We start from the raw sequence: 27,835 nt of genomic DNA on the forward strand, positions 1-27,835 counted from the left end.
ATAGACCCTTTCACAGGAGTGAATTCCATTCCCACAGCAAAAAAAATCAGCCAATTTTGATCCAACTTTTTAAAAAGTTGCCCAGAGGCCCGATACTATTGTAAAAAGAATTCATCCTACAGTAAGAGGGCAGCATAGTTTATGACAACAATCTACCTAAAAACTCATTAAAGCCTTTTCTCTTAGAGTGACATGCATTATCAGCAAAGATTAATCTGATGAGTCTTTGGGTGAGCTTCATTTTTAAAAATGCAATAACAGAGGGCTTTGTTGTCATCTGATGAAAATCAATTAGAGTAGGTAAGGCCACAAGGAAAACTAACATCACTCATCACCAGACCCCCGGCAACCGAAATGATTTGTCTTCCAAGCTTGGGTGATCAGGAAGGAGGCTGCAGTAATATCGCAGGGAAATTAATTTAGTTTCTATATTCTAAACCCACTTTCCTTGTTCTGGAGGACCTATACACAAATTACTTTTAATCAAGGTTGATGTGTTATTAATACCAAGGAAGATCTTTGAAGAACCATTTTTTAAAAATTGACTCCAGCATTTTTCATCTTGCAGTTCTGTGTATATATATTTATATAAAAAGGAGAGAAAGGTTAATTCTTGCTAGCCTTACCTTCTAGTTTCTTTGTCCACCACAAGGCACTGCACAGGATGGCGGAGACAATAGACACCGCCAAATACTGCACACATCCTAGAAGAACATCAGAAATAAAATAAAAAAATGAGGGATGAGATGTAAATAAATTTCAATTCCCAGACCCTCCCAGTGTCCCTATTTTCTAGGGATGTCCCTGATTTAGAGAAGCCATCCTGGTTTCTGATTTGATCCCAGAATGTCCCGCTTTTCCTTAGGACATCCCTATTTTCACTAGAGAAATGTTGGAGGATACAAAGTTATCTGACTCCTGAGCCATCTGAAGGCAATCCTGTATAGTGAAGGTTTTTTAATGTTAATAATAAGAATAATTTTATTATTTATACCCCACCCGTCTGGCTGGGTTTCCCTAGCCACTCCGGGTGGCTCCCAACAGAGGACTAAAAACAGAATAAAATTTCAAACACTAAAAACTTCCCTAAACAGGGCTGCCTTCAGATGTCTTCTAAAAGTCAGATAGTTGCTTATTTCCTTGACATCTGATGGGAGGGCATTCCACAGGGCAGGCACCAATACCGAGAAGGCCCTGTGCCTGGTTCCCTGTAACCGCACTTCTCGCAGTGAGGGAACCGCCAGAAGGCCCTTGGAGCTGGACCTCAGTGTCCGGGCTGAACGATGGGGGTGGGGACGTTCCTTCAGGTATACTGGGCCAAGGCCGTTTAGAGCTTTAAAGGTCAGCACCAACACTTTGAATTGTGCTCGGAAACGTACTGGGAGCCAAGGTAGGTCTTTAAGGACCGGTGTTATACGGTCTAGACAGCCACTCCCAGTCACCAGTCTAGCTGCTGCATTCTGGATTAGTTGTAGTTTCCAGGTCACCTTCAAAGGTAGCCCCACACAGAGCGCATTGCACTATTCCAAGAGGGAGATAACTAGAGCATGCACCACTCTGGCAAGACAGACTATGGGCAAGGAGTGTCTCAGGCTGTGTACCAGTTGGAGCTGGTAGATAGTTGCCCTGGACACAGAACTGATCTGCACCTCCATGGACAGCTGTGAGTCCAAAATGACTCCCAGGCTGTGCACCTGGTCTTTCAGGGGCACAGTTACCCCATTCAGGACCAGGGAGTCCCCCACACCTGATCGCTCCCTGTCCCCCCAAAACGAGTACTTCTGTCTTGTCAGGATTCAACCTCAATCTGTTAGCTGCCATCCATCCTTCAACCGCCTCCAGGCATTCACACAGGTCCTTCACCGCCTTCTCTGGTTCTGATTTGAAAATGAGGTAGAGCTGAATTTTTAATGTTTTATTATGTTTTTACATATGTTGGAAGCTGCCCAGAGTGGCTGGGGCAACCCAGTAAGATGTGTGGGATATAAATAGTAAAATCATCATTTTGGAATAGTCCCTATTTTCATCAGAGAAATGTTGGCGGGCATGAATTCTATCTTCTCTAAACAAGGTAGCTTGCAATGATTAAAAACAATTCATGATGTACGTTATGTAACTAAAGCCACATGAAGACCAAAATCCTATGCATGCTTTCCTAGCAGTGAGCTCCATGGAACAGAGTGGGACTTATTTCTGGGTAAACGTGTCAAGGACTGCAGTGCAAATGCCAATTTGCATCTTTCTAGACTTCTTAAGAAACCATCACTTGATGGGAAGATAGAGCTTATTTAATATTTCATTTATTCATTTATTTTATTTTATTTTTTATTTGTTTATGGATTTTTTTAAAAACAAAGCTGAGCAAGGCCCAAGAAACAGGCAAGGATCCACTATAACCATCTCAACCCATCAAACCTCCCCAGCCACCCAACCAAACCCCTGCCTCTCCCCCACCCTGCCCCCGCAATCCAATCACCATTAGCCATGCACCTTTTAATAGCAGTTCATTTCAGATGGAGCTGCTTGCATGCCATAATAAAACGGGCTGGCCAAGATAACTTTGCCATATACTTTGCTCCTCTCTGCACTACCAGAATAAATCTAACCCTAAAACAGCATTCCTATACTAATATTTCTGTGGCCATTCACTTCTGATTTTATAAAAGAAAATGAAAATCAGATCCATTCATAAGTGATCAAGACACGTGGATGATGTCTTTTAAAAAGTGAGTCAAACAATTCTCTCTCAGTTGAGAGCAAGGTCACAAAACAGGGGGAAAGGGAGTTAAAATAGCTAAGAAACTGAACACACAAAAGAAAATGCTCAGGAGAAACCAAGAGGCACCAAAGAAATAAATGAGGTCCTGGTCTTTTTCTTTAAAAGTGTGTGTGTGTGTGTGTGTGTGTGTGTGTGTGTGTGTATTCAAAAAGAATAACATTTCCATAGGAAAATCAATTAGATTTGTTTGCTCACATAACTGGAGACAGGGTGTTTGGCAATTCAACACAGCCAGCTAAACATGTGTGTTTATTAGACAAATGTTTGTCTAAAAACGGTAAACTAACGAGTGAAGATCTAATAGAAGCAATGAGGCACGGTCAATTTTTCAATTAAATCAGCCCTAGAGGTTTTTACGCAGCATCTAGATGAATCAATATGTAGAACAGATATCCAGCACAGTATTGTACTTGGAATTTATTTAAACATGTGTCTGTGTATGTTTCACACACAGATAGCACATATTATGCTACACTATATTACATTATTTATTAATAACTGAACTCTGAACTGAACCCTTCCAACTGTGCAGCCCTGAGATAGTTCCTGGAGGATGGGGGGGCATAAATGAAGCACATGAAGCTTCAGGGAAGGGCAGAATGCAAATTGCCCAGTATTTATACCAAACCTGGCAAATCCAGAGGTTTCATGTTAATCGCAAGGGCAAATATTATATATTATTTTAAAATATCTACCCTGCTTTGCAATTCTGTGAGCTTGAGGTGGCTTACCATTAAACAATGATAAGACACCAGCATTGAATGAATGGAGAAGTACAGTAGTACCTCTGGATATGAACGGGATCCGTTCCGGAGCCCTGCTCATATCTAGAAGCAAACATAACTAGCAACGGCACGTCTGCGCGCGTGCGTCGCTTTTCGCCGCTTCTGCGCATGCGCGTGACATCATTTTGAGCATTTGCGCATGCGCAAGTGGCGAAACCCGGAAGTAACACACTCCGTTACTTCCGGGTTGCCACGGAGCGCAACTCGAACGCGCTCAACTTGAAGCGCATTCAACTTGAGGTATGACTGTAGTATGTAAACAACTTATGCACAAAACAGCTTATTATAAAAGACTCTGGGATGGGTCACATAAAGTGAGTATCTTAATCTAATCTACTATATATTTTTGGAAAGTAGTTTGCCTGCCCGCCTGTCCAATTGTTCTCTATAGGTTTGACCACCTCTTGTGATATTGTCATCAAATTCAGTACGGGGTTAGCAGGTGGAGGGAGAAGTCTTTGTTGACACTAGCCACCATTTTAAATCAAGATGGTGAACCAAAATCATGACTTCACTCGCTTTGGGGCATAAGTCTGTATCCTACTGAGGTATTGTCACCAAACTTGGCACAAGGGTTCCCAAAGTGGGTGCAGTGGTCTCTGTCAATGTTAGGCGCTATTTTGATTCAATATGGTGGACCAAAATGTGACTTTGACATGACTTTATCCATTTTTTGGCATGATGGGTCCAAACTCACAAGTTACACGATTCATTAAAAAATAACTTCTTTTTATTTGGTTTCTACAGATTTCTGAATGGTGCATGGCAACTCCCTGCTAATCTATTAAATGGAGATCACACAGACACACACACACATATAAAACAAATATCCAGCAGTGCAGGGCTGATGGGGAGTGAACAGAATCTGGGCAGGGGGTGGGCACTTGAAGTGGCCTGTGCCTGCTTCAATTCTGCAAATGGGCATTTGAGCATAAGTGGGAATCTTGTTTAACATCCCGTGTGTACTGCAAGGTCAGGGAAAGTGGGGCCCTCCAGATGTTTCAGACTCCAGCCAATATGGTCCATGGCTACAAAAGATGGAAACTGTACTCCAGCAACATCTGGAAAGCTACTCTGGTGTTCAGGATTTCCTGTTCACTTCAATAGCAAGGGCAGCTCCCTGCCAACAACATTTTGCAGAGCAAGGAATTTCAATGGCTCCTAGAGACTTATAGGGCTGTATTCAACCAAGTCCTATTCAGAGTAGACCCACTGGAATTAATGGGACTAAGCTATTCATTAATTTCCATGGGTCTAGAATTAGATACAAGCCATGGAGATCCTGGGCAGGATGCAACTAAGATGTTGCTGCTAATGGAAGCCAACACAAAGACTCCTGCTAGCTCAATGGAACTTTCACCCCCATTCTCCTTCCCATGTTGCCTCTGCGACTTCTCCAAATCTGCTCTGAAAAGTGGGGGAAACCCTCAGAACAGAGTGCAGGGGGAGGGGGAAATTATTCCATCAGGCAGGCACAAATACCTGAGGTGATGGAACTATCTCCTTAGTGCTATGTTGAGCTCCACCTCCTGGATTTTTATGTTACAGCTGTGTCCCATGCATGTAATTTGTCCTCCTACCTAGCCTTGCAACAGTCCTATGATTTGGGTTACGCTGAGAAATGGTGAGTATGGTAATCCCAGATCACCAGGTGAATTGCATGATGTAAAATTGATTACAACCAGGTCTCCTTAGTCCTTGACCAATGCTCTAGCCATGACATTTCAGTTTGTAATGAAAACGAACAATTTGCCATCTTATCTATTGACTACACCAGCACACTGATGTAGCTGTATCAGAGGGAGAGGTGAAACACCAAAGCCCTCATTACTAATTTGGTTGGGATCAATTTCTATTTGGTTCCTATGTAACACAGTGTAAGAACTGGTACCAGATTTGCTTCTTTTCCTCTTCCCATCTCACCCTTTTTGCCTTTGTTCCATAACTATTTGATTATATGCCAACAAGACTGTATGTAATTGTAGTAAATATATGAAATAAGACAGGTGAAACAATTTGGAATTAATTCTCTAATGCTCTTTAAAAGTCGAAATCTATATGAAAATCAAGCAAACTGTCTTGTCAATTTCTTATTCTACAATAGGATGATTTGGCTAGAACCAAAGTACAAGGTAACTCTGATACTATTAACCCTAAATGACAGACGTTTAAACTGATTCTCCTCTAATTAACTGGCTACTGTCTCAGCCAATAATTCAGGTTTTGCTGAAAGATCGCGCCTGTTACGCACTGTGTTTCAACTTTGCCCTGGTGACATCAAACTGCATTACAGCTAAATTAACAGTTGCGAAAAATTTTGGCCTAGTAATTCCCCGCCCCCAATCATCTCTAGCCTTTAAATGCCATTTCAATTCCTATCAAGCCAAGGAATCAGCAACTGCAATTTCAAATACAGCTGCAAAACAATAGACCCCATTAATAGCTGAACTTTTGACAGCACATTCACAGTGATTTATGAGTTTGTATATAATTTGATTATTCTATTAATTCTACTGATTACTGTTGGAGCTAATACAGTGAAGGTCACTCCCTAAAATAAATCTTCATTACATTTCACAGAAAGTAACTGCCTCCAACTGGTTGTTTTCTTTAATTAAAACACTAATGTTACAAGGAAAGAAAGAGGCTTCAGGGTTACTGCATCTTTTGCCACAGGAGAACTATGCTACTGTGATGTGATACTCCTGGACCTGAGTATTTGGGGAGGGGGGAATGCAGATGTCTATCTGACATCTTGATTTTTAACTCACCACACACATAAACACACATGCTTTGTTTGGATAACAAATTTGCTATCCTTTTTATAGCAATGATCTCCAAAACGCTCACAAAAAGCAGCTGAAAGCAACAACAAAGCGCTTTTAATTGTACAAAACACCACACACGCATTATCTAGTTGTAGGCAGATAATTATCTAGTTACAACAACTGTGCATGGTAAGTCATTATTAACTACTATCAACAATATTACAGACACAGGTACTGAGAATGAGGAAGCATGGCATGCCTAAGTGCATTCAGCAACTTCAGATTAGATTTGAACTAATGCACAGCTCGGATCACAATCACAACACGCATTTAAAGCACTTTTGTAACACTTTAAGAGACAAGGCTTTCCCAAAGAATCCTGGGAATTGTAATTTGCTGAGGGTTCTTAGGAGACCACCCCCGACAGAGCTACAATTCCCAGCACCCTTAACAAACTTCAGTTTCCAGTATTCTTTAGGGGAAGCCATTACTCTTAAAGTGGTGCAAGAGCGTGTGAAATTTATGGTGCAGATGTGACCATAACCTCTTAGGAACAAAAAAAAGGAACTAAAGCAAGACAAAGGAAGATCCAGCTACTAATAAAATGCCAATAAAGTTAGCATTAAAAGAAACAAAGTAACTAAATAGAGGTCAGCAAAAGCTTAGGTCTGGGTACTTTTTTGCATTGAGGACAACATTTTGTTGGGATAATCTGCTGGTGGCCCACATGCCAACTGCATATGGGACCCAAAACAGAGGTGGGGAGGCAGCCCATTCCTCACCTCACCTCTCCTTCAGTGGGGCAACCCAACTTCCTCAGAGAACAGGTTACGTACATGAACATCTATTTATGGTTTTTTTTTATTTTGAAAGTAAGAACATGCAAGTTTTTATAGGTTTGCTGCTGCTGTATTTTACATATACAAACCACCGTGATTAATTTTATGCAGTATAATAATAATAGGGGGGAAATAATGCATGTTGTATCCCACCATTGCCTCAAGGAGTATGCAACATTATATGTATTTTATCTTGCCCCACGCAGCGGCGGAGCAAGTTGATCGGGCACCTGGGGCGGCACACGTGCCCTGCTCCCAGGGGCGTGGCCAGCCGGGGCAGGATGCTCCACGGGGCCTCTGGGGAGTCTGCCTGCCTCCTCCCACTCAGCCGCCCTACAGCATGGGGCAGTATGGAGCCTGCGGGCGCCCAAGCCACCACATCACTCCCAGGAGAGATGTGTGGCTCGGGTGTGCTGCAGGCCCTGCAGTGAGTGCCGCCCGGCATTTTGTCACACACCCCCCGTAGTGACACCTGGGGTAGCCCGCCCCCACCGCACCCCCCCTTCCTCCGCCCCTGGGCCCACTCTCATATTTATCTCCACAAACCAAGTCAAGAGCCAGTGTGGTGTAGTGGTTAGTGTTGGATTGCAACCAAAGAGACTCAGGTTCAAAAACCTTATCATCAGGTGACCCTGGGCTGCTCATTTTCTCTCAGCCCAATCTACCTCATGGGATGTTTTGAGGATAGGTGGGGCAGAGACCATGTATGCTGCAGAGCTCCTTTGAGGAAGGGAGATATAAACGTTATAAATAAAAATAAGCCGAGAAATAAGAGCCCAGAGCAAGGTCACCCTGGGAGCTTCAAAGCTGAATAAGGGTTTGAACCTCACTCCTGCTGGTCCTAGTCCCTTAACCACATGGGCTCTCTTAATTATTGAACTTTCTAGAAGGAATTTCAATGGAGATGCTCTAAACAGTGCAGTTAAGCCTCCTATAGCTTCAATGAGCTGCCCTGCACTCATTTCATGAGAGCAAGCGTCATTGAAATCAATAGCACCAACTTCTGCATCATCATCAGAGCATTTATCCGATATATTCAAAACAAGCATCCAGTTCAGCTCTGAGAGCTTCAACATCTGCAAGCCAGCAGCTATTTCTTAAATGCTAGAATTATTCCAAACAATGTTTTGTGAGAAGGATTTCACTGCTCAACATGGGATCGTGGAGTGCCACACTCACAAAGGACTTTGTATGCTTAGGAGGGCATGTTTCAACACAAAGGTTATTTTCAAATTAAAAGTCTTATCCTGTCAAAACTTGAGAAATAATATGGGCAAGGACACAAAAGCATTCCATAGCTTTATTAACGACAGCGCTCACTGATCTGTGAATAACCCGAGAAGAAAAAAAAAAGAAGATTATTGAGTTACTTTACCAATCTATCCATCCATCACTGGAGAACAGGGCTCAGAAGTGATGGATTATCTCACCTCACTGATGTTTGTCCCAAACTAAGGTTCTCTTCTCAAGGGAGGGGGGCACACCAGCCAACTCCAATCACAATGATGCTATCCACACCCTTATATCTGTCATCAATGCAAAACTAAGAATAGAAAATGCTGAAACCAAACAATTTCTTTTAACGATAAACATGCTGCTTAAAAAAAATAAAAAATCAATGCAAAGTTCAGAAACTAGCAAACATAGGATACCACCTTATGCCATGGTAGACTATTTGTCCATCTAACCCAGTACTGCCTACTCTGACTGGCAGCAGCTCTCCAGGCAGAGGTTATGTCCACCTGATCCCTTTAACAGTGGATGTGGGGGACTGTACATGGGACCTTCTGCCTGCCAAACATGTTCATCTTATCAATGATCTATGACCATCCTTGACATCTTCCATGCACTTAAGCTTCAAACAAGATAGTCTGAGCTTTTTATTCCAAGCTATGAAGCCAGCTATCTCGCCTATATTCATTCAAGATTTTACCACTCAGTCCTACAGTCCTACTTTTACCACCCAGTCCTACTTCCTTTAAGATGAGAATGAGAGATAGAGCTGTGTGTCATCACCATACAGATAACATTTCAGCCCAGAAGTTTCATGCAGATGTTTAAAAAGCATGGGACGCAAGGTAGGACCACATAATAACTGTTGGATGGAGAACTCAGATGTTTCTACTAAAAGCTTTAATGCTCAAATCACAACAATACATAAACAAAACAGGTATCAAAGGCACAGCAGGTGCAAGACATGCCTAACAAGCTAAACATTGATCCAACAAGTCACACACACCCTTGGCTCCTATTATAAACTAGTGGGACAGGTACTGCTTCAGTGCAGCAAGTGGGACGTATCTTTGGACTGGGCAAGCAAACAGGAATGCCTTTGGGTGGGCTAAACCTGAGTGGTCTCTTTGCAGTGGCATGGATCTCTCCATGTCCTAAGCAATGGAGAAGGTGTCAGTGCCAGCTCAGTCAGACTGATCAGCAGGTGCCTCCTTGGGGACTGGAGAGTCATCCAGGTCATGGGCAAAGAGCAGTGCAAGGAGTGGCACTGGATCTGGAGGTGAGGCTGGCCCAGAGTGCCTGGGTGATGGCTTGCTGAATCTGCCTGTTGCTCTATCCTTTGGTGGTTCCATTGCAGCCAGTCCCAACCACCTGGCCCCTGGTCACCAACGGGCAACTCCTCCAACCTGTATTTGTTTTATTGATGATTTGTTAATTACAGAATATGATTTATGCTGTATTTGTGATGTTATTGTTATCAATTGTTTGTAAGCAGCTTCGGTATTCATTTGAATGGAAAGCAGCATAGCAATACAGCATTGCAGCAATACAGCAATACAGCATAGCAATACAGCCAACCAATCAAATCAAAACCATATATCACAGTAGACAATACTGAAAGCTGCTGATAAATCCAGAAGAATTAACAGGCTCATTCTACCACTGTTGGTCTCCCATTACAAGTTGTTTACTAGGGCAACAAACCATATTTTTTTGAAATGGAACTGCACTATCCAAGCAGACTTTGAAGCAGAATTGCTACAATGCTCTTGAGCACCAGAATAGAACATTTAAAACTGGCTGGTAATTACCCAAGTTAGAAGGGGTCCAAAGTTGCTGTTTTGAACAAAAGCAAAGATGAAAAATTATGCACCCGTTATAAAGGATTGAAAGAGTTTTGTTTCTGTGACCAAGTATATTTTCAGGTTATTCTATTAAGAAACCCTAGTCTGGATCCAAAGGTTCTCATCAAAACTTTCCGATGGAGGAAGGGAGCCTATGAATCCAACCTACTGATCTTACAAACATCCATTCATCAGAAAGAAATGGTATATTTGTAAAACCATGGATAAAAAGCAAAATCACAAACCCAGTTTCTATTGCATAAATCTCATTCTGATAAGCTCTGAAAACAAAAATGTGAACCTTGCATATGAAAGTTACATAGTAGCATGAAAAAGAATCCCATTCACTGAGAGCAGTTTCAGAAATAAGGACCAATCTTATTCACTCAAGGGACTACCACAGTTCTAGTAAGCCTTGTAGAGTTTATGCAGAATTCATTCAGAATGGAAGGATATGACTTACAAATGTCTTTGAATCATTCACATAAATATGCATACCTGCCATTTATAACAGTAGCCTTGATGAGAACACACAGGGTAACTGACTGCAAGAAACGCTTAAGAGGGTTACATTAAAACAGAATATGAAGAGGTGGTTAGAAATCACAGGACAAGTGACACCTTATTCTGATAACCTGGCGATAAAAATTGTAGGGTATGATGTATAGGCAGAGATGTTACCACTTGGAAGACTGACTGAACACTAATCCTAGAAGTCTTAGAAACGCTGCTTAGAATTAGCAACACAAACTGGGGCAAAGGTGGTCCGGTACATAAGAAACAGAATCATTACAAGTTGAGATCTTTAAAGAAGGAAGCGGCTACCTTCCAAGTTAATTGATCGTGCGCTAAGAGAGCATTTTAAACAAATATTTTTCATATTTAATGCAAGGCAATTAACCTTCTTACCAGATGCAGCACCAACATCCTTAAACAGCTGCCAGTAGTGCCCAGGTCTCCCTTTTCTGGCACGCCAATAAGTGCCAGGCAGCCACCATTGTGATTGCCTACCATGTCCCTGATGCTATGTCACTCTGGTGCACCATGGGCAATCAGAACCGCGGCAGCCTAGCATTCACTGTGGAAGCACAATTGCTGCCACCCTCCTGGTCCTTTAGTAGGCCTCACCTCACCTACCCTTCATGTCTGGTGGAAAGAAATAGGAGGACAGGGGCTGGTTGCCTGCCTGCCTGCCTGCCTGCCTGCCTGCTGACATGAGAGACACATCAGAGGACCCCCTTCAGCCTAGAGCTACTTGCCCTTCCTCCAAGGAGTTGCCAAATGGCAGTATAGCCTCTCAGCCACTGGAACCTACTTAGTTAAAAAACAGCTCCATATATTCCTGAGTCAGGATCCATATAGCACAACAATGTCTATATTGGCTGGTAGCAGCACTTCAGGCTTTCAGACAAGAGTCTTTTTCAGCCCTACATGCAGATGCTGGGACTTTGGGCATGCAAAGCTGATGCTCTACCTCTGAGCTGCGCCGCTTTCCCAAAGCACCCTTTAAAATAGGTTAGGGCAGTGATTCTCAAACTTTTCCTCTGGACCACTTGAAAGCTGCCATGGGTCTTGACACACCACTTAAAAACACACACACCTTTTGTTGTTGTGCAAATCAATGAACTTACATAAGTCATATCTTAAATGATTGTAGTCTTGCTGTTCTAATGCAATGGGTATGTGTCTGGTTTTGTAGGCAGCATTTGGTGAAGTTTATCTCCATCAGCAGGGGGGGGGGGGAACCCAAGCAAATTCAGAGCAAGGTGTGGGTATTTTCAGCTGTTCCACAAGCTTTCTATGAGCCACCTGAGGGCAGCTCAAGGACTGCTAGTGGACCACAGGGCACAGTTTGAGAACCTCTGGACACAAACAGGGATTTCACAAAGGCTACCCATTGACTGTAAGAGACAAGTATCACACATCAAAACATAAGGCTGTCATTCCTGCACCACACAGCAACTTTCTATATTTATGGAGAACCTTCAAAAAGCTGCTTTGAGGCTTAATGGGACAGAGGTAGGAAAAGAAAATTTTACTGGCAGGAAAGAAAAACACATAGATGGTGGCTGCAAACTGAATTGAGAGACACAAGATGACTTGAAACACCACATTTAACTGCTCCCAAGGGACAGCTCCAAATTAAAGTTTCATATTTTAAAGCTCCAGTTAATGAATTAATAATAGAAACCAATGTACTAGAGCTTTAGGGATTGGATCAGTCCACAGGGGTGCGAGTGTCCCTCATAGGCTATTGTGATGGGGGGGAGGGGAGGAGCCACAAGCTTAATATACTGTTACCATCTCCGTTCTTCTACACAATTCACCGCTAAACAAAAGAAGCCCTAAGGAAGCGTTGAATTCTTAAAAGGTTTTATTTTCCACGTACAAACATGTAAACACAGGGAAATGAAAACAGCTAAGTGTCTAAAACGAATTAAATCAGATTAGTTAGTATTCCCAACTGAATGGCTTTTTAAAAAGAAAAGAAATAAAACGTTGCTTACCGGCAAAAGCACTGTGGGATCTCTCCTTGGCCATACAAAGGAAACAAGAAGGGAGTGTTTCCGTAACGCCCAAGGCACTGGAGGAACTTCTGAGTCGCCTTCAGGCCGTCTATGGTGTAGCAGTCAGCCTCCGAGACCATTGCAATGGAATGCAATATGAAATGCTGCAGATTGGGAGTCAACTTCTGGGTTTTTAAGTAGTCTGAGAATTTAGAGTCCTTGTGACCTGTTTCGGGGAATAAAAGAAAAGTCAAGCATTAGTCATTCCGGATAATTATTTACAACTACAGCAACAAAACAACAACAACAAAAACCAGCCAGTCAATCAATCAATCAATCAATACAAGGACAGAAGGACTGTACTGTGTCAGATACTGTGTTAGTCATTTTTTAGGCTTCAGGCATCTCTCCAAACCCTACCAGGCAACACTCAAACACTATGCCTAGGGAATGGTTTTGAGTTTTTCTTTATTGGTTACATTTGTTCCCCACCATTCCTCCAAGGAGTTCAAGGTCATACACACACTTCCTCTCTCCATTTTATCCTCCCAGCAACTCTGCGAGGTAGGCTGAAAAACAGGGACTGGCTTAAAGTCACCCAGTGGGCTTCATGACTGAGTGGGGAATTGAAACGATCTCTCAGGTCTTGGTCTGACACTAACCATTACACCATACTGGCTCACACTGTTTTGGATACAAGCCCTCCCTACCCGTTTTTTAAAGCACAACAACCAACAACCCCATTTTTGCTGTTCTCTCTTGCCTCAAGAAACAAAATCATCGCTCACAGCTTTGGAACCACATGTATTGCCTGGATTAGAAATGCCCTTAGATGGATGCTCTTAGCCCAGAGATGGAAGGAAGACAAAGGTTCCACCAGAGAGGAATGGCAGACCAAACTGATGGACTGTGTGGAGATGGTGAAAATGACTGGGAAAATCAGAAACCAGGAAGACCAGAATTTCCACAAAGAATGAGGGAAATTTATAATTTACCTTGGAGACCACTGTAAATACTTGAACTCTTTAGCAGGATTTGAATAACACTTGTAGTGTAACAAGAACTAGGGATATATGGGATACTTAAAAACTGGAGTGACTTACAATATGCAGCTGAAAAAGCACTAGCGATGGAACCCATGGAAGGGTGGGGGAAAGCACAGAGATTTGGGTAAATCTTTGTTTATTTACCTTTTTATTATAATTTTTAATATAATTTTTAATTTGTAAAACCAAATAAAAAATATTATAAAAGGGGGGGGGGGGGAGAAATGCTCAGAGCTCCACATGCTCAAAGGCTTCAACATCAGCTCGAATGATCAGGAAGGTTACACACATGCCCTAGAGTGTCCCCCAACAATAAAGTGAATGGAAAGCTTGTACACATGGGGCTTCCTTCAGCACATCAGAGGTAATAGCATCTTGTATAGCATCTGAGAACCAAAAGGTGCAGACATTTAAAGATCAAATGAAAATGCCCAGTGAGATTCTCCTGTTCAACAAATAGGTACAAACCTTGATATTCATCAGGGTGCTGCTCATAATCCAGACAAAATGTAAGAAATTTCATCAGCATTCTTTTTTCCACCATGGTCAACTGTTTGCTGTTGAAGACGTCAGCTCTAGAACATGGAACCTGAAATATAATTTGGAGGTTTATTTTCCACCATTCCAAACACAGTCAGGGCCAGGAAATGATCTGTGTCACAGAACTGGAGAAATCTGCAATTTTTAAAAAAACCATTATCTTTTAGTATTAATTTAAAAACAGGATTTTTCTGTGTGAAAATCTCTTGCAAACACCATAGTCAGATAACTCAACCATGCTTAAGAGGAGGTCTGGAGCAGGCTGTAGGATTCTGCATTTTCTTCCTTGGTCCCATGCCTCGCAGGCACAAATTACCTCCTGCCCTCTCAGAACCATGGCTTGTTCCTCAAAATTTAAATGCTGATTAAGAGGGAACCATGGTTTAATATTAATCATGGTTACATAGGGAGAGGAAAGGGATTCCACAGCCCAATTGCTTAGCCATGGTAAAGAAGAATGGGGACATTACATTTACGCCTGCCTTATGAGTCACACCTTCTAACAGTCATTATACACAGGCGTAGCCAATTCAGAGTATTCTGAAGATTCAGCATGGATCACAACCTACCTTCCTTCCAGAGGGAAACTGCCTGATTTTATGAATTAAAAAAAGTGCTATTTCAACAAGTTTAAGGATTGTCTTTTGAGCAATCACTCAACTTTTGAGAAATCTCTTGCAGCTCTTTCCTAGTCCTATAAACTTGTGTTCAGATCAATGCAAACTTCCTGTCTTTTCTGCCCAAGGGCACCATGATGTCTGAAAAAACTCATGTTTGCTGCCTCTTAGACTTCTCTTCTCCCATATAATAAGCCACTAATATGCTATTCTTCTAGACAAACACTTGGTGTTGGTTCATGCGATGGTCTTTCATTTTAAACAACCTTTAATGCTGGGCAATTGTGTCCTTCAAGGACACAATTGTCCTCACAAAAACTATGATTTTGGTTTATGTGATTTTCCGGTCTGCATCCTGTTGACTGCAGAGTTACATTAGAAGGCATTTCCTTTCTTAGTTCTGCTAATAAGCTCTAGCACCTCCTCCTCCTTCCCAACTGAATGCAAATAATGAATTTGGAAAACTGCACTATATGGAAATCTGTTGCTAATATCAGATTTATTATATCAACAGTCAACTGGTGAGAACGGGAGATTTGGAGCACCAATCAAATTAATTCTCTTTTTCCAATTCCTTAACATACTCCCAAACCTCAGGTACATGTGCTCCCTCCTCTAGCATTCTCCACTCCCGTTCCCTTCCCAACTCCTTTTGCTGGGCAAACCATTATTATCTGAATTGGTAAACTTTTAGTTTGCACTTGCCCTCCAAACCAGAACTACAAGGCCATTTAAATCCATAGCTTCCAACTATTGAATGTACAGGGGGAAGAGAGAGGGTTGAGGGGAAACAGTGTGTGTGAGCTTGAAACTTTGATCCCAGGCCTGCATCAGCAGTTGGTATCACTAGGAATTTGCCAAAGCCCATGCTTCTACTGAGGGCACACTGCCAACCCCAGGTGTCTCCTGGCTCCACTTCTCTCTCTTCCTTACTGCCACTGGGTATGCAAGCAGTGATAAGAGGGGAGGAATGTGGATACAGAATGGACCTTCACTTGACTTGTACACTTCCTCTGGGAAGTTGTGAAGATTGGGACCAGAGGGAGAAGGCAAGTGAGTGGGTAGCAGTGACAGTGGTGAGGAGTAGATGGGCCCATTCAGAAAGGGGGTCCCAATGACAGCATCTTACTCAAGGTACTTCAAAACATGCTTAGATGAGCCAGATCAGGGTCTGGTCATTATATCCAAACCAGTCCAAGAATGAAAGAATGTACAGTATAGCAGAGAAAGTGGTAGAGTGAAAGGAATTATACCTACATAAAAACTTATGTTAGTCAAATTTGCACTTTCAAATGAATTGCAAGCTCAGCTTTTGCAGTTAGGTCCATTTCAGTACCTACCTGTTCCACTCTGCCTTCTCGAAATGCAAGAATCCGGGTGACATTTTTGAACTCAGCATAGCGACTAACATTTGACTTAATTAGGAGGTCAATCAACAATCCTCGGGAGTACAGTAACTGCATAAAAGAAAACATATATATATATTTGAAGACAATCTTAATTTTAAATTATCTTCTTTCTAGCATTGTTGAAGAGGAACACACTGTCAAGGCTCCACATTTTTGCAAATTAAACGTGTCATTTATTTGATAACAGTTGGAGTACTACTTCTGTATCTTAAGCCTTTGAATAACAGTAGTAAATGCTGCCAGAGCTAAAGCCAAAGTGGGACAAGTGAAAAACAAGAGGTAAATGCCAGCATGCTTGGGGGAGCCTTGAGATTTTCCCCTTTATTCTTGAAAAAGTAGAAGGAGCAAACCGCTACTACCCTGTAAAAATAAAATAAAACCGGCCAGTGAGAATGAAACAACCACCTAATGCAGCTGTAAAAGTAAAAGAGGACAAGGAGGAGGAGATGAAACACTTTACTTTAAGAAAATGGTTGGCTGGAACAGCAGCATCGCTTTCAGGATGGAGGATACACAACAACATTTTGTTGCAGTTGGAATTTGTCTATATACTAATACCATATACTACAAAAGTTCCAGCTTCAGTGTGGGTGTGAAGCTATTAGCAGGGTCATTCCTACTTGGTTCAGGACTTAAATTAAAAGGCACATACTCTTCCAGATTTGATGGAGGGGAATAAGGATGCTCCCCTACAATCCATAACTCTATGGGCAATAACTGCTGCATATTTGACTTTACCTTACTGAAAAGTTCACTCCTATGCTCACTTGAAGCAAAACCAGAGGCTTCAAGGTGAAGAAAAGATGAAGAATAAAGGTAAAATGCAAAGAGTTGAAATTTGGAGGGGTGCTTCTGATTTTTCCACAGTGCCCAAGTAAGTGGGAGAATCATGCTTTTCAAATTTCCAGGTCGTACCTGAAGAGGGAGGGGAGAATCTACTACAGACTAAATCCAGGAGGAGGAGACACATAATTCACACATTCTCTCACACATAGTTTCTGGCTGCTTTGACTGTCGTCCAGAAGCAGAGAGAGAGAGAGATGAAGGATAGGTTCTTGCTGAAATAGTCAAGAGAAAAACCTTAGGGAAGTCAGAGAAGAGGCACAAATCCTTTCATGAAATTTTGGCAGAAGAAGTCATCTACATCATGAATTCTCATCATCCTTGATCCCCGGCCATGCCGGCTAGGAATGATGCAAATTGTGATCTAACAGGTAGAGGGTACCACGGTGGCTATACTTGCTTTATATAGTGAGTTACTGGGTATCCAGATCTGCAACACACGAACTAGGGTCCAGATGGTTTACTCCCACCAATATGTGAGTTTCAAGCACTTTCAGGAGTGCAGTATTTACTTTGGGCTGCCTCATGAGGCGCTGCTTCAAAAGGCCACCTTCATCAGCAGAGGAAGGGCAGTTTTGCAATGAGCTAAAGAGCCTCTGAGCATGAACAAAACAGAAAATGCAGAGAATGTGATCCCAGCCAAGGAACTGAAAAGAGCAGAAGAAAGGATGCAGTCAGGCTGCAAGCCATCTGGTAATCAGAAATAAAGGGAGGCTGCAACCAATGCCAGTTTGGTCTACCTGGAGGTGAGGACAATGGAAGAGGAAGAGCACTCGAGACCCAATATCCTTTCAAAAGAAGTGACATATTTATTGTTAGGTTCCCTGAAGTCAGAACCAAAGAGAATACAATATGCTTCTGAATACAAGTTACTAGAATTGCCAGAATGGAGAGTACCCATAGGCATTTGGTTGGCCTCAGTGAGAACAAGATGTTGAACTAGACGGGAATTTGGCCTGATCCACCAGGGCTTTTCCTATACAGTATTCTTATCCTTAGGAACTAAACTTCCTGGAACACAGGGTGCTTCCAACCAATCTGTTTATAGAGGATTCATCCTGATTTATTTGCAAGGAGATCAGATGACATTGGCTATTTAATGAGCATTCATTTCAAATTATTTGCATGGAGGTTAGGTGGAGCTGCATTAAAGCAAGTGTAATCCCAGGGCATTTTCTTTTCACTTTCCTTAAAGCATAAAATCTGATTATTTGGGGAAGTAGGTTTGTTGCCCAAGAGTGTGAAATCAACTGAACAATCTGAATTTTGCCAAGGTGCAACTGAATCCCATCCCAAAATACTGAAAGTCAGGGAGTGCCCTAGGTTTGATAAATAAAAATAGAGAATCTTATGGGAACTATCCATGCCATCAAGAAATAGCTGGAGATCTTCTTTCCATTTCTACTGCATAACATACTTGCCAGTTTTTGGAGGTTTCAAACTTGTACATTCTGGTTGCATTAGCTTTTATCGACCTGTACAAAACCTCTTTGGCTCCTCCCTTTGTGCAAGCAGGAAAAACAAACTAAGAAGTTGCAATGTGTCCTGTTATGTGTCAGTTGGTAACTATGGTTAATGGCTTCCAAACCAGCCATGTTTTGAAAACCAACTTCCTTACACTTATCCATTTGCGGGTGATGGGAAGCTCTAGTAAATGGTGGCTTCCTGGTTTGTTCCCCTGGTTGTGCTAAGTGGGTGGGTGGGCAAGAAAAGTGATTCCATGCAGGTTCATGAAGCTCATGCCATTATTTCCATGCATTCTTTATACATTTTCTCTCCCTCAATTTTCGTCTTTTTTGAGGCTTAAACTACTGTCCTCATTTCCTCAATATCCCAGCAAGCAGTGTGCTCACAACGGTTACAAGTTAAAACCATAAAACTTAATCTTCTAATACCTTTGCTCACTTTATATAAGCTAAAAATTTATTACACATTCTGGGAAGGACATGAATGTAAAAAACCACAGCGCAAGATGGATGACTTAACTTTTTAAAAAAGAAGAAGCAATGCTCCACTGAAGAAAGTTACTTATGCAATGCCATCACTCTCAAAGTCTCGAGGAGAGAACTTTGTAAGGCCTAGCAAGAGATGGGGGAGGCTGGTTGCCTGATTAGAACTAAATCCAAAGGAAGCTCACAGGGGCACGATAGGGCAAAACAGGCCAGAGTTGCAGAATCTGGGAGAGCTCTGACTGAGTGACTTAATTTGCCAGCAAACCCCCACAGTTACAACAGGTGGAATGTGGGGGACATAGGAAGCTGCCTTTCACCAACTCTGACCATTGGTACATCTAACTCAGTATTGTCTGGAATGGGTAGCAGTGGTTCTCCAGAGTTTTAAGCAGAGGGCTTTTCCAGCCCTACCTGGCGATGCTGAGGAATGAGCTTGGGACTTTCTCCTACCATGCAAAGCAGATGCTCTACTATTGAGCTATAGGGGCAGTGTGGGGATTGTTTGGGAAACTCAAATCCAATGTCATCTGGAAGCCACAGACCTAGTTTTGGGACTCTTTGGACCCTGTCTCTGTTTAGCACTGCCACAAGTACTATGTCTGCAACTTCACATGACTTCATAAGGCAAAAGTAATGACTATCATTAAGCATGTGTACCAAATCATAACATTTTTTTCTCCCCAATGGTTCATCCTGCAATAATATTTCTCGCAGCAAGGTAGAAGAGAGTTAGAATAGTACGACAGCACAGTAGAAGTTGTTTTTTGTTTTCTGGAATTACAGTTTCTTAAAAAGCACATAGCTTTCAGAGAACATGTAGTACAGTTCTCCCTACAAAAACTCAAATCCCTGATCAGCAAGCCAACATTCCTAAAGGAAAAGGTGCAAGAAGTGTCTTGTTTTGAGACCCAATATGGTTGTTCTATCCCCAAAGCAAAGGATGTTTTTAGCAGATACTTTAGCTTTGGTTCATTTATTTTTTTTTAGAGAACATGTGTGTCTATTTAAAACCCCAAAAAAACGCTCTTTTATAAAGTGACCTATGTTTTTTAGAGCAGAATACTAGGTCCCAGTATCATCATAATTATCTTGCATTGCCTGTGAAGTTTCCAAAGGAATATTTTCAATGAAGCAAACATAAGGTGCAGGGTTAATAAAGAAAACATAGGCAATGAGTTTCCTACCTTAGAAATTAAATCAATATTAAATCGTCTTCCTTCTTTAACAATTTGGGAATAAGTAATTTTCCTTGGTTCAGCTGCAGCTTCCACTATTGATGCAGCTTCGTTATTTTCCACTTCCTGTACTGATTGACCGGGCGTTACATTGTCACAGGGTTTCTCCCCCAGAGAGGTCACTTCAACAGCTTCGCGGTCAGCTGTACATTCTGGTTCATTTCCTGCAGCACTGTCAGGGAATGTTTCTTCACCTTTGGTCCCCGATGTCCGATCCTCCAAAGGAAAGCACTTTTCCTCAGCCTCTGGGGTGCCAGAGACTTCCTCTATAACCTCACTAGAAGCAGAAGCAACAGAGGCAGGGGCCTTCGGAAGTGCACCAGCTTCTTCCACATCTTCAGCTAGATCCTGACTGATTTTTCAAGGGGAGGGAGAGGGAGAAGGGGAGAACAGGTGAAAATCAGTCCCCAAACCTATCTTGCAACTTTCTGGGTACAACAGCTATTTCGACCAACTGATCGAAACATTATAAGAAGCATGTCTGCTTTGCCTAGTCAACACAGATACACAAGACAAGACATACCATCTCCTCTATTTCTAACATTCAGAGTGTGAGTGTCATTGCTTACGTTACCAAAACAGCACAACCGATTAAGATAGTGGTAACAATCAGTTTGGAGAAAGTCTCCAGCAGTATGAAAAATAGCCCCACTAGGATAAAGCATGCTTATTGGCTAAAGGATACTGACTGCTGTTGGGCCGAAGGAACAGAAGATGACAGTGATGGTGTAATGGAGCAAAGCGGGTGGAATTCTGAATAGCAGCATTCCACAATGCAATATTTTGTTACAAGTCCCAAGTAACAGCGTGAACAGGGTGCATGTGCACAGGTCTCACCCCCAGCCACTGATTGGCTGAACTGCTGTGATGTAACAGAATGTTCACAAAGTGCTCAGTGGGGAGGTGCCAGCAACAAAATGTTAACAAATACAATACAGCTTTGTTGAGGGAAGTGAATGACCAGCTTGGATGGAAGAATATCACGCCACAGGGACTATGGATAGAAGGAGCTGTGCATCATGGATTGTGCGCAAAGCCATAATTAAAAGTGGCTTATGTGTACATGCACGCACACGCATATATGGAAACAAAATCTTCATCTTTATTACCGATCCACCCATGGCCTTTAATGAAACATAATGAAGGCATGCTTTAAATCTTACTGCTGTGACCATTAATCTAGTGGCTGCCTATCATGATAAAGGTAAGGAGGTCAAAAGAGCAAGGTCAGCAGATGTAACAAGTCTTTGGCATCCTCCTTTCTTCCTTAATGGCAAAATCCTTAACATTCTCCTTCTAAGGCCACACTCCACATTTCAAGCTCATTTTCCTTTTTAATCTTCAACTTCAATGGAGTCTACCTCAGCAACTAGCACTTTTGAACTTGGGATTTCAGTTTAGGCTACCAGCAGAGATGAATCAAATCAGTGTCATTATTAGTGGGGGGGGCGGGAGAGGAAGAGTTCACCAACCATTTTGCATTATCTTTTTATCTCAACCACTTAGCCATTAATCCTCCAAGTAAATGTTTTAAGCCTAGCCGTCAACAAATGAACTGCAATCTGAAAGGTGATCTGAAATGATACAGCAGTAAAACTTCAGTACTTATCAATAAAAGGCAGAGCTTCCCCAGTTGCCAGAGGTAAAAGCTATTTAATTTTTTAGGTCTTCTTATGTCTATCTCTGATCTAATTAGCAGCCACACTAGGTTTTTTTTTGCAAGAGAAGCCCCCGAGTGAGCTGGGCCGAAATAAAACTCATCACATCCCTCGGCCCAGGTCAGCTTTATAGGCATCACCTAAATGTATTATTTCAGAAATATTGTTGCTAGTAACAATGCATTTTCAACTCAGGGCTGAGGGGTTAGGCTACAAGCGACAGGCAGGGTTTTTGTCATATATATTTTTAACACAGCTGCAGGGATAAGGGTGGGCTGCAAACTGAATTGGGAAAACAATACTAGGTGAGAAATATTTTGATCCTCTCTACATTTTCCACGATTAAAATCATTCCTCCCCTGAAAGCTGCTATTGGCCCTAAGAGGGGAGGGGCAAGGGGAGGAAAAGGAAGAGACAGAGGCTGTTCTTAGAACGCCTCCCTGGCTTCTTTGGAGTTTATCCTCAAAACTCACAGTTTCCAGGAAGCCTATGGAACAACCTCCTACTCCCAGCTACAGATATGGGAGTCTGGTTCTCATTTTAATGCAGACTGACCAAATTCTCACTTTCTAAAACAATATGTGAACACAGCTACATTCAGAAGTACATTAGCTGCAGCTTTTAAACCTGCTGACGGTGTGACTATTCAAGGATTCCCGGCAACCTTATAACAACAACCAAAATATTTTTGTAGAAAACTTAATTCTTCAACAGAACTGTGGCTATAAAAACTGGGCTGGGGGGGGGGCAGGAGAGACACCCAAGTTTAAATCTTATGTGCAGATGGAGGTTTGTTTGTTTGTTTAAACCTGTAATACTAATTCACAAGGATACATGTGCAGCACAAATTGTGGTGTAAATTCTGAACATTATCTAGCGTCATTCATTAATTAATGGTACTAACAAAAGAATCTCTCAAAGCCAACGTGTCTTATTAATGCCTCGTAACAGCCACCCCTTCCGATAGGTCAAAAGAAAAATTGCCAACCAGCTGGTTAATTTATGCAGCACAGGTGTTCACTATTTATTTTTCAACCATTTGCCTTTTTTTCAATACCGCTTGTTGCGGAGATGGTTTTCTTCCACTTTGATGGATGCACTTTGTTCTGTGGCCATTCATTTCGGCTTTGTGCACTATATTACCACTGCAACCCAGCTGTTTTTATTCTTTCAAAATAAATGTTTAATGGCAACTTCATAGGAGTTCAGGGAAATTAAGCAACAATAGCAAAAACTAACCGAAGCATGTAAACCGTCAGAACTGCTGTGATCAGCTCTCTCTCTCGAACATTAAGTTATTAAAAGGAAGAGGTTTTTTATTTCCAATTTTAATTTTTTAGATACATAACATAAAATCAAATAACATTTATTCAAGACAAAGAGCCTGTTCTGATGTAACAGGCAAACTGTCTTCAGTGCTGGTCTGCATGCATTGGATATGGTTTGCTTATACCAGGAAGTGAGTGAATTGGTTCACATGTAACACTAAGCCAAACCATTGTTTAGCATGGATGCACAAGGGTTCCCACAGAGGAACTGTGCTCTTCCTCTGGCCTTCTTGCAGGTGTGCTGCCATGAGCTATGCTACAGTTTGGTTAAGTGCATTGTCCAAACTCAGTGTATGCCTCCAGGAAAAACCCACAAACTATAAACCCAAGAATATACCTTGGTTCTATCTTGTGGTTTACCAGAAGCAAGACACTCTGTCAGCCAAATTCTGGACACAATGCGAAGCCAAACAACGAGTCTAAAGAATTTACAGGAGTTCACTATTCACTTCTGAGTCCAGTTCAAGGTGTTTCAGATCGAAATACCTGAAGGATCTCCTCTCCCTATCAAAGCCTGCCTGTACTTTGAGATCTTCTGGGGAGGCTCTTTTCCACACTCCACTACTGAAGGAATCTTGTCAAGCAGTGGAATGAGACAGCCTTATCTATAGTGATGCTCCAATTACAGAATGCCCTACACTCACAAACATGCCAGACACAGAAATTGCCTTCATTTTGACACCAGGTTAAAGCTTCTTTGTTTGCCCAGGAATTGTAAGCTGATGTTGTTTAGCCTGCAATTACATTTTTAGCTGTTTCTTTTTAACAGTGTGTTTTATTGTTGGACATTTTATGATTTTATTAATGTTCTGCAACCCACTTTGGTATCTGTATAGATGAAGGATATGCTACAACTATTCTAAATAAATAAATAAAACTGCTTGTGGCATCTCTGAAGCCAGCTGTGGCCACAGCAGTGAGCCCCAAACCTTCCTTTATCAGGTCTAAGTTGGGGGAGCAGGTTTCACCATGGAGGAGCAAGCTCACACAGCTGGCCCATTGGATTCCCTGTTCAAAATCTGCCTCCACATACACCATTTATGTGCAGAACAGGAAGCACTCACCTGGCATAGCAGAAATCTTCAACATGCTGAATGGTTTGGTCTGCCTTGTTCAGAGGAATACCTTCTTCGTTTTCAAGGATCAGTTCTTCCCAGCAGGTGTTTCCCTCACAGGGGTCAGCCGTTTTCTTGAAGGAATATGCAAAAAGGAACAGAAGTGTTTCATTAAACTTTTTTAAAAAATGAGCAAATGATGTTTGGGCTTTATTTAAATGTTAAGAAGTTGGAGAAATAAATATTTAATTCACTTTCTTTAGCAGTGTGAGGAGCAGGGGTTATACCAGACCCCTTCCATAGACTGAATTTTTCCAGTCTATGTATCCTGCAGATGTATGTGTGTGTGTGTGTGTGGTTATGAAATGAGAGGTCAAAGTAAACAGATCTGGAAGGTTCCTATGTTCATACTATAGTTTAAAAAAGAAGTTGCAGAGGACTGTAAATGAGATTCTGGGCAGCAATAGAATCTTAACACCAAAATGTTTATTGAAATATCTGAAAGGCTCTTAATATCTGGCTCTTAATACGGCTAAGACCAAGGAATTGGTGGTGGATTACAGGAAAAAAAAGGCGGACATTCAGCCCTTGTATATCAAAGGGGAACGGGTGGAGAGGGTGGCGGAATTCAGGTTTTTGGGAGTGACTATCGATCAGGGCATGACTTGGAGCGCAAATACCACTGCTCTGGTGAAGAAGGCCCAGCAGAGAATTTATTTCCTCAGACTTTTAAAGAAGAACAATCTGAGTGAGAGACTGCTGGTGTCCTTCTACCGAGGCTCCATAGAGAGCATTCTCACATACTGTATTTGTGCCTGGTTCTCCAGTTGTACAGCTAGGAAGAGGAAGGTGCTCCAGAAGGTCATAACCACAGCCCAAAGGATTATTGGTCATCCTCTCCCATCTTTGGAAGAACTGTACGGTTCCCGTTGTCTTAGGAAAGCAAACAACATCCTGCAGGATGCATCTCACCCGGGATACAGTCTGTTTGCACTACTGCCTTCTGGCAGGAGATATAGAAACATCAAGTCAAGGACAAATAGACTGAAAAATAGTTTCTATCCAAGAGCTGTGGCCTTTTTAAATGCTGTAACTCGATAGTGTGACCTGGGAGTTTGATGGGTGTGGGTGTGGGTGTGGCTGGAATGTGGTTTGTTTGGTTGTTGTTGTTGTTTTGCTTTTGTTGTTTTTAAGGGATGGCATCCAATTTCGTTGCACTTGTGCAATGTTGCACTTGTGCAATGACAATAAAGAATCTATCTATCTATCTATCTAAACAAGGAAAACTTGGAAGTTGCAACAGCAATGATTACTGCAGCCAGACTAGTCACAGCAAGAAATTGGAAATCAGATATAGCAGGTGACATTTTGCAAGGATATAAAAACATATGGGATATAGCATGGTTGATAAAACCTACATATTCTAAAATAGATATTGAATGATTTTTTTTCTGAAGTTTTTAACCAAAAGGCTGAATATTTAGCACGATACAAAATCACTACTGCTTACCTGGTTCTCTTTTATCCAAGATAATAATCCAGAGAAACTAAAACTTGCCCAGTTTCCTCCATAGTATTGTCTTCTATTGTGGAAATGGGGGAGGGGGAGGGGGAGAGAAAAGAAAAAAATAGCTAATGGAGTAAGCTTTCATTTTTGCAAAGATTCTATTGCAATTATTTAAACATAATTTACATACTACTTAGTATTTTTTTAAAAACCTCTTTGCAGTGAACAACAGAAAAAAATGAATATCATTAAAGCAAATATACAATGCAGAGTCAGTAAAAGTAGTAGTATAAAAGCACATAAAAACAGGAAATAAACACAGGGTCTGATCTTATGGTTCACAGACAAAATGAAGTAAGTTCTGCTACCGAAAACGCTTCCATGTGTATACAGGAACAGAAGAGGTTAAAAGAAAAGCTAAAACACACCATAGCAATCCCAAATAAGCAAAGTTTACAGTTTCTACTTAATATACATGTAACATTGGTAGAATTTTGGGCTGGATGTTTTTTGAGTGTGGGGGTGACTTTTTGTTTCTGCTTTTAACAAAACCCATACACTCTGAAAATACATTTGCATTTTTCCACCTTAAAAATGATACCCCCCCAAAAAAGAGAGTCAATTGTAGAACAAAAGAATAAGATATGATATTCCTAGCACTTCTGTGCATAGCCACTGTCAAGTGCCTCTGCATCATTCAAGAACAGCAGCACCATCAAAGGCTGCTCTTTAGTTGAGAAAATAGAAGGGCCAGGTTTTCTTCCAACTCTTAATTTAGTTTCTGTCATTAGCATATACCTAATCTGCAGAAGGCTGAAAGCCCCTGGTCATCTGGAGGGAAAGGGCCACTACAGAAAAACATGGGCACTGTGGCTTCTAAATTTTCAACAGAGCCTCTTGAAGCAACTCAGACTAGGTTGGCTACAAACAGCTTTTTTGTCCCCATTTAACAATAAAAACACAGGTTGCACGAAGAAATGTTGAGTTATATGACCTGATAAAAGGATTAAGTGTGCATCAAATTAAGTGTGCATTTGTGTGCTGTGCAAAATGTACTCAGCTTGCCACAGAGAAGCACAAGGAGTTACAGAGGGCACTAAAGGGTTACCCCAATCAAAGCTCACAGGAAATCCCACTTAGCATATGCATGCACATATTTCAAGTACATTTAATATACATGGCTTCCCCCCAAAATCATGGGAACTATCGTTTAAAGGAGCTGAGAACTGTGGCTCTGTGAAGAGTAAACCACAGTTCCCTGGATTATTTGGGGAAAGAGAGGATGGAAGCATGCAAGCCCAAATCTTGTGCATGCTTGCTTCTATAATGTGAACCATGGTTTAGTGTTACATCTGAAGCACGTTTCTGTCTGACAGAGACAGGAGACCTTCACAACTGTGTAGTCAAAAGAACTGTGTCACTGATGCAAATTTAACAGTAGACTTGCAAGAGGGGGCAAGAACAGTTCTTTTGTAAATATCAATTAGGAAAGTTACACCTCTTGATGCTGTAATAGTCCTGGAAAAACAAATCAAAGCTGCTGATGCCTGAGAAGTTGCTGTTGCTTTATGATTTCTCCAGAGAGCTGCCTGCATTTGTCTCTCCCCTGTTTGATCTCTGGAGTGTGTGTGCATGTCTCCTGTCACCTTAATAAGCTGTCTCTTGTTACCGACCCGGTCAAATTGATTTTAAGGCAAGAATGTAAAAGGACTTCTGGGCCTAATCCTAAATTTCAACTAATCACTTGGCTGAAGCACTTATTAAAGGTAAAGGTAAAGGTACCCCTGCCCGTACGGGCCAGTCTTGACAGACTCTGGGGTTGTGCGCCCATCTCACTTAAGAGGCCAGGGGCCAGCGCTGTCCGGAGACACTTCCGGGTCACGTGGCCAG

The 27,835-nt window shown here is 41.8% G+C and overlaps 1 protein-coding gene across 1 annotated transcript in view; it reads right to left on the minus strand.

The window, feature by feature from the left end:
• Positions 1 to 27,835, minus strand: part of CHM (CHM Rab escort protein) — a 69,206-nt gene that overhangs the window by 25,916 nt on the left and 15,455 nt on the right. The window contains exons 3-9 of the mRNA XM_079961690.1: positions 25,949 to 26,021; positions 24,448 to 24,572; positions 20,347 to 20,749; positions 16,299 to 16,415; positions 14,270 to 14,390; positions 12,756 to 12,981; positions 627 to 704 (exon numbers count right to left, since the gene is read on the minus strand). Of these exons, the coding sequence (XP_079817816.1) occupies positions 627 to 704; positions 12,756 to 12,981; positions 14,270 to 14,390; positions 16,299 to 16,415; positions 20,347 to 20,749; positions 24,448 to 24,572; positions 25,949 to 26,021 (1,143 nt within the window). The remainder of the gene's footprint in view (positions 1 to 626; positions 705 to 12,755; positions 12,982 to 14,269; positions 14,391 to 16,298; positions 16,416 to 20,346; positions 20,750 to 24,447; positions 24,573 to 25,948; positions 26,022 to 27,835) is intronic.

The sequence above is a fragment of the Podarcis cretensis genome, assembly GCF_951804945.1.
Source record: "Podarcis cretensis genome assembly, chromosome: Z".
In the NCBI taxonomy this organism is placed as follows: domain Eukaryota; kingdom Metazoa; phylum Chordata; class Lepidosauria; order Squamata; family Lacertidae; genus Podarcis; species Podarcis cretensis.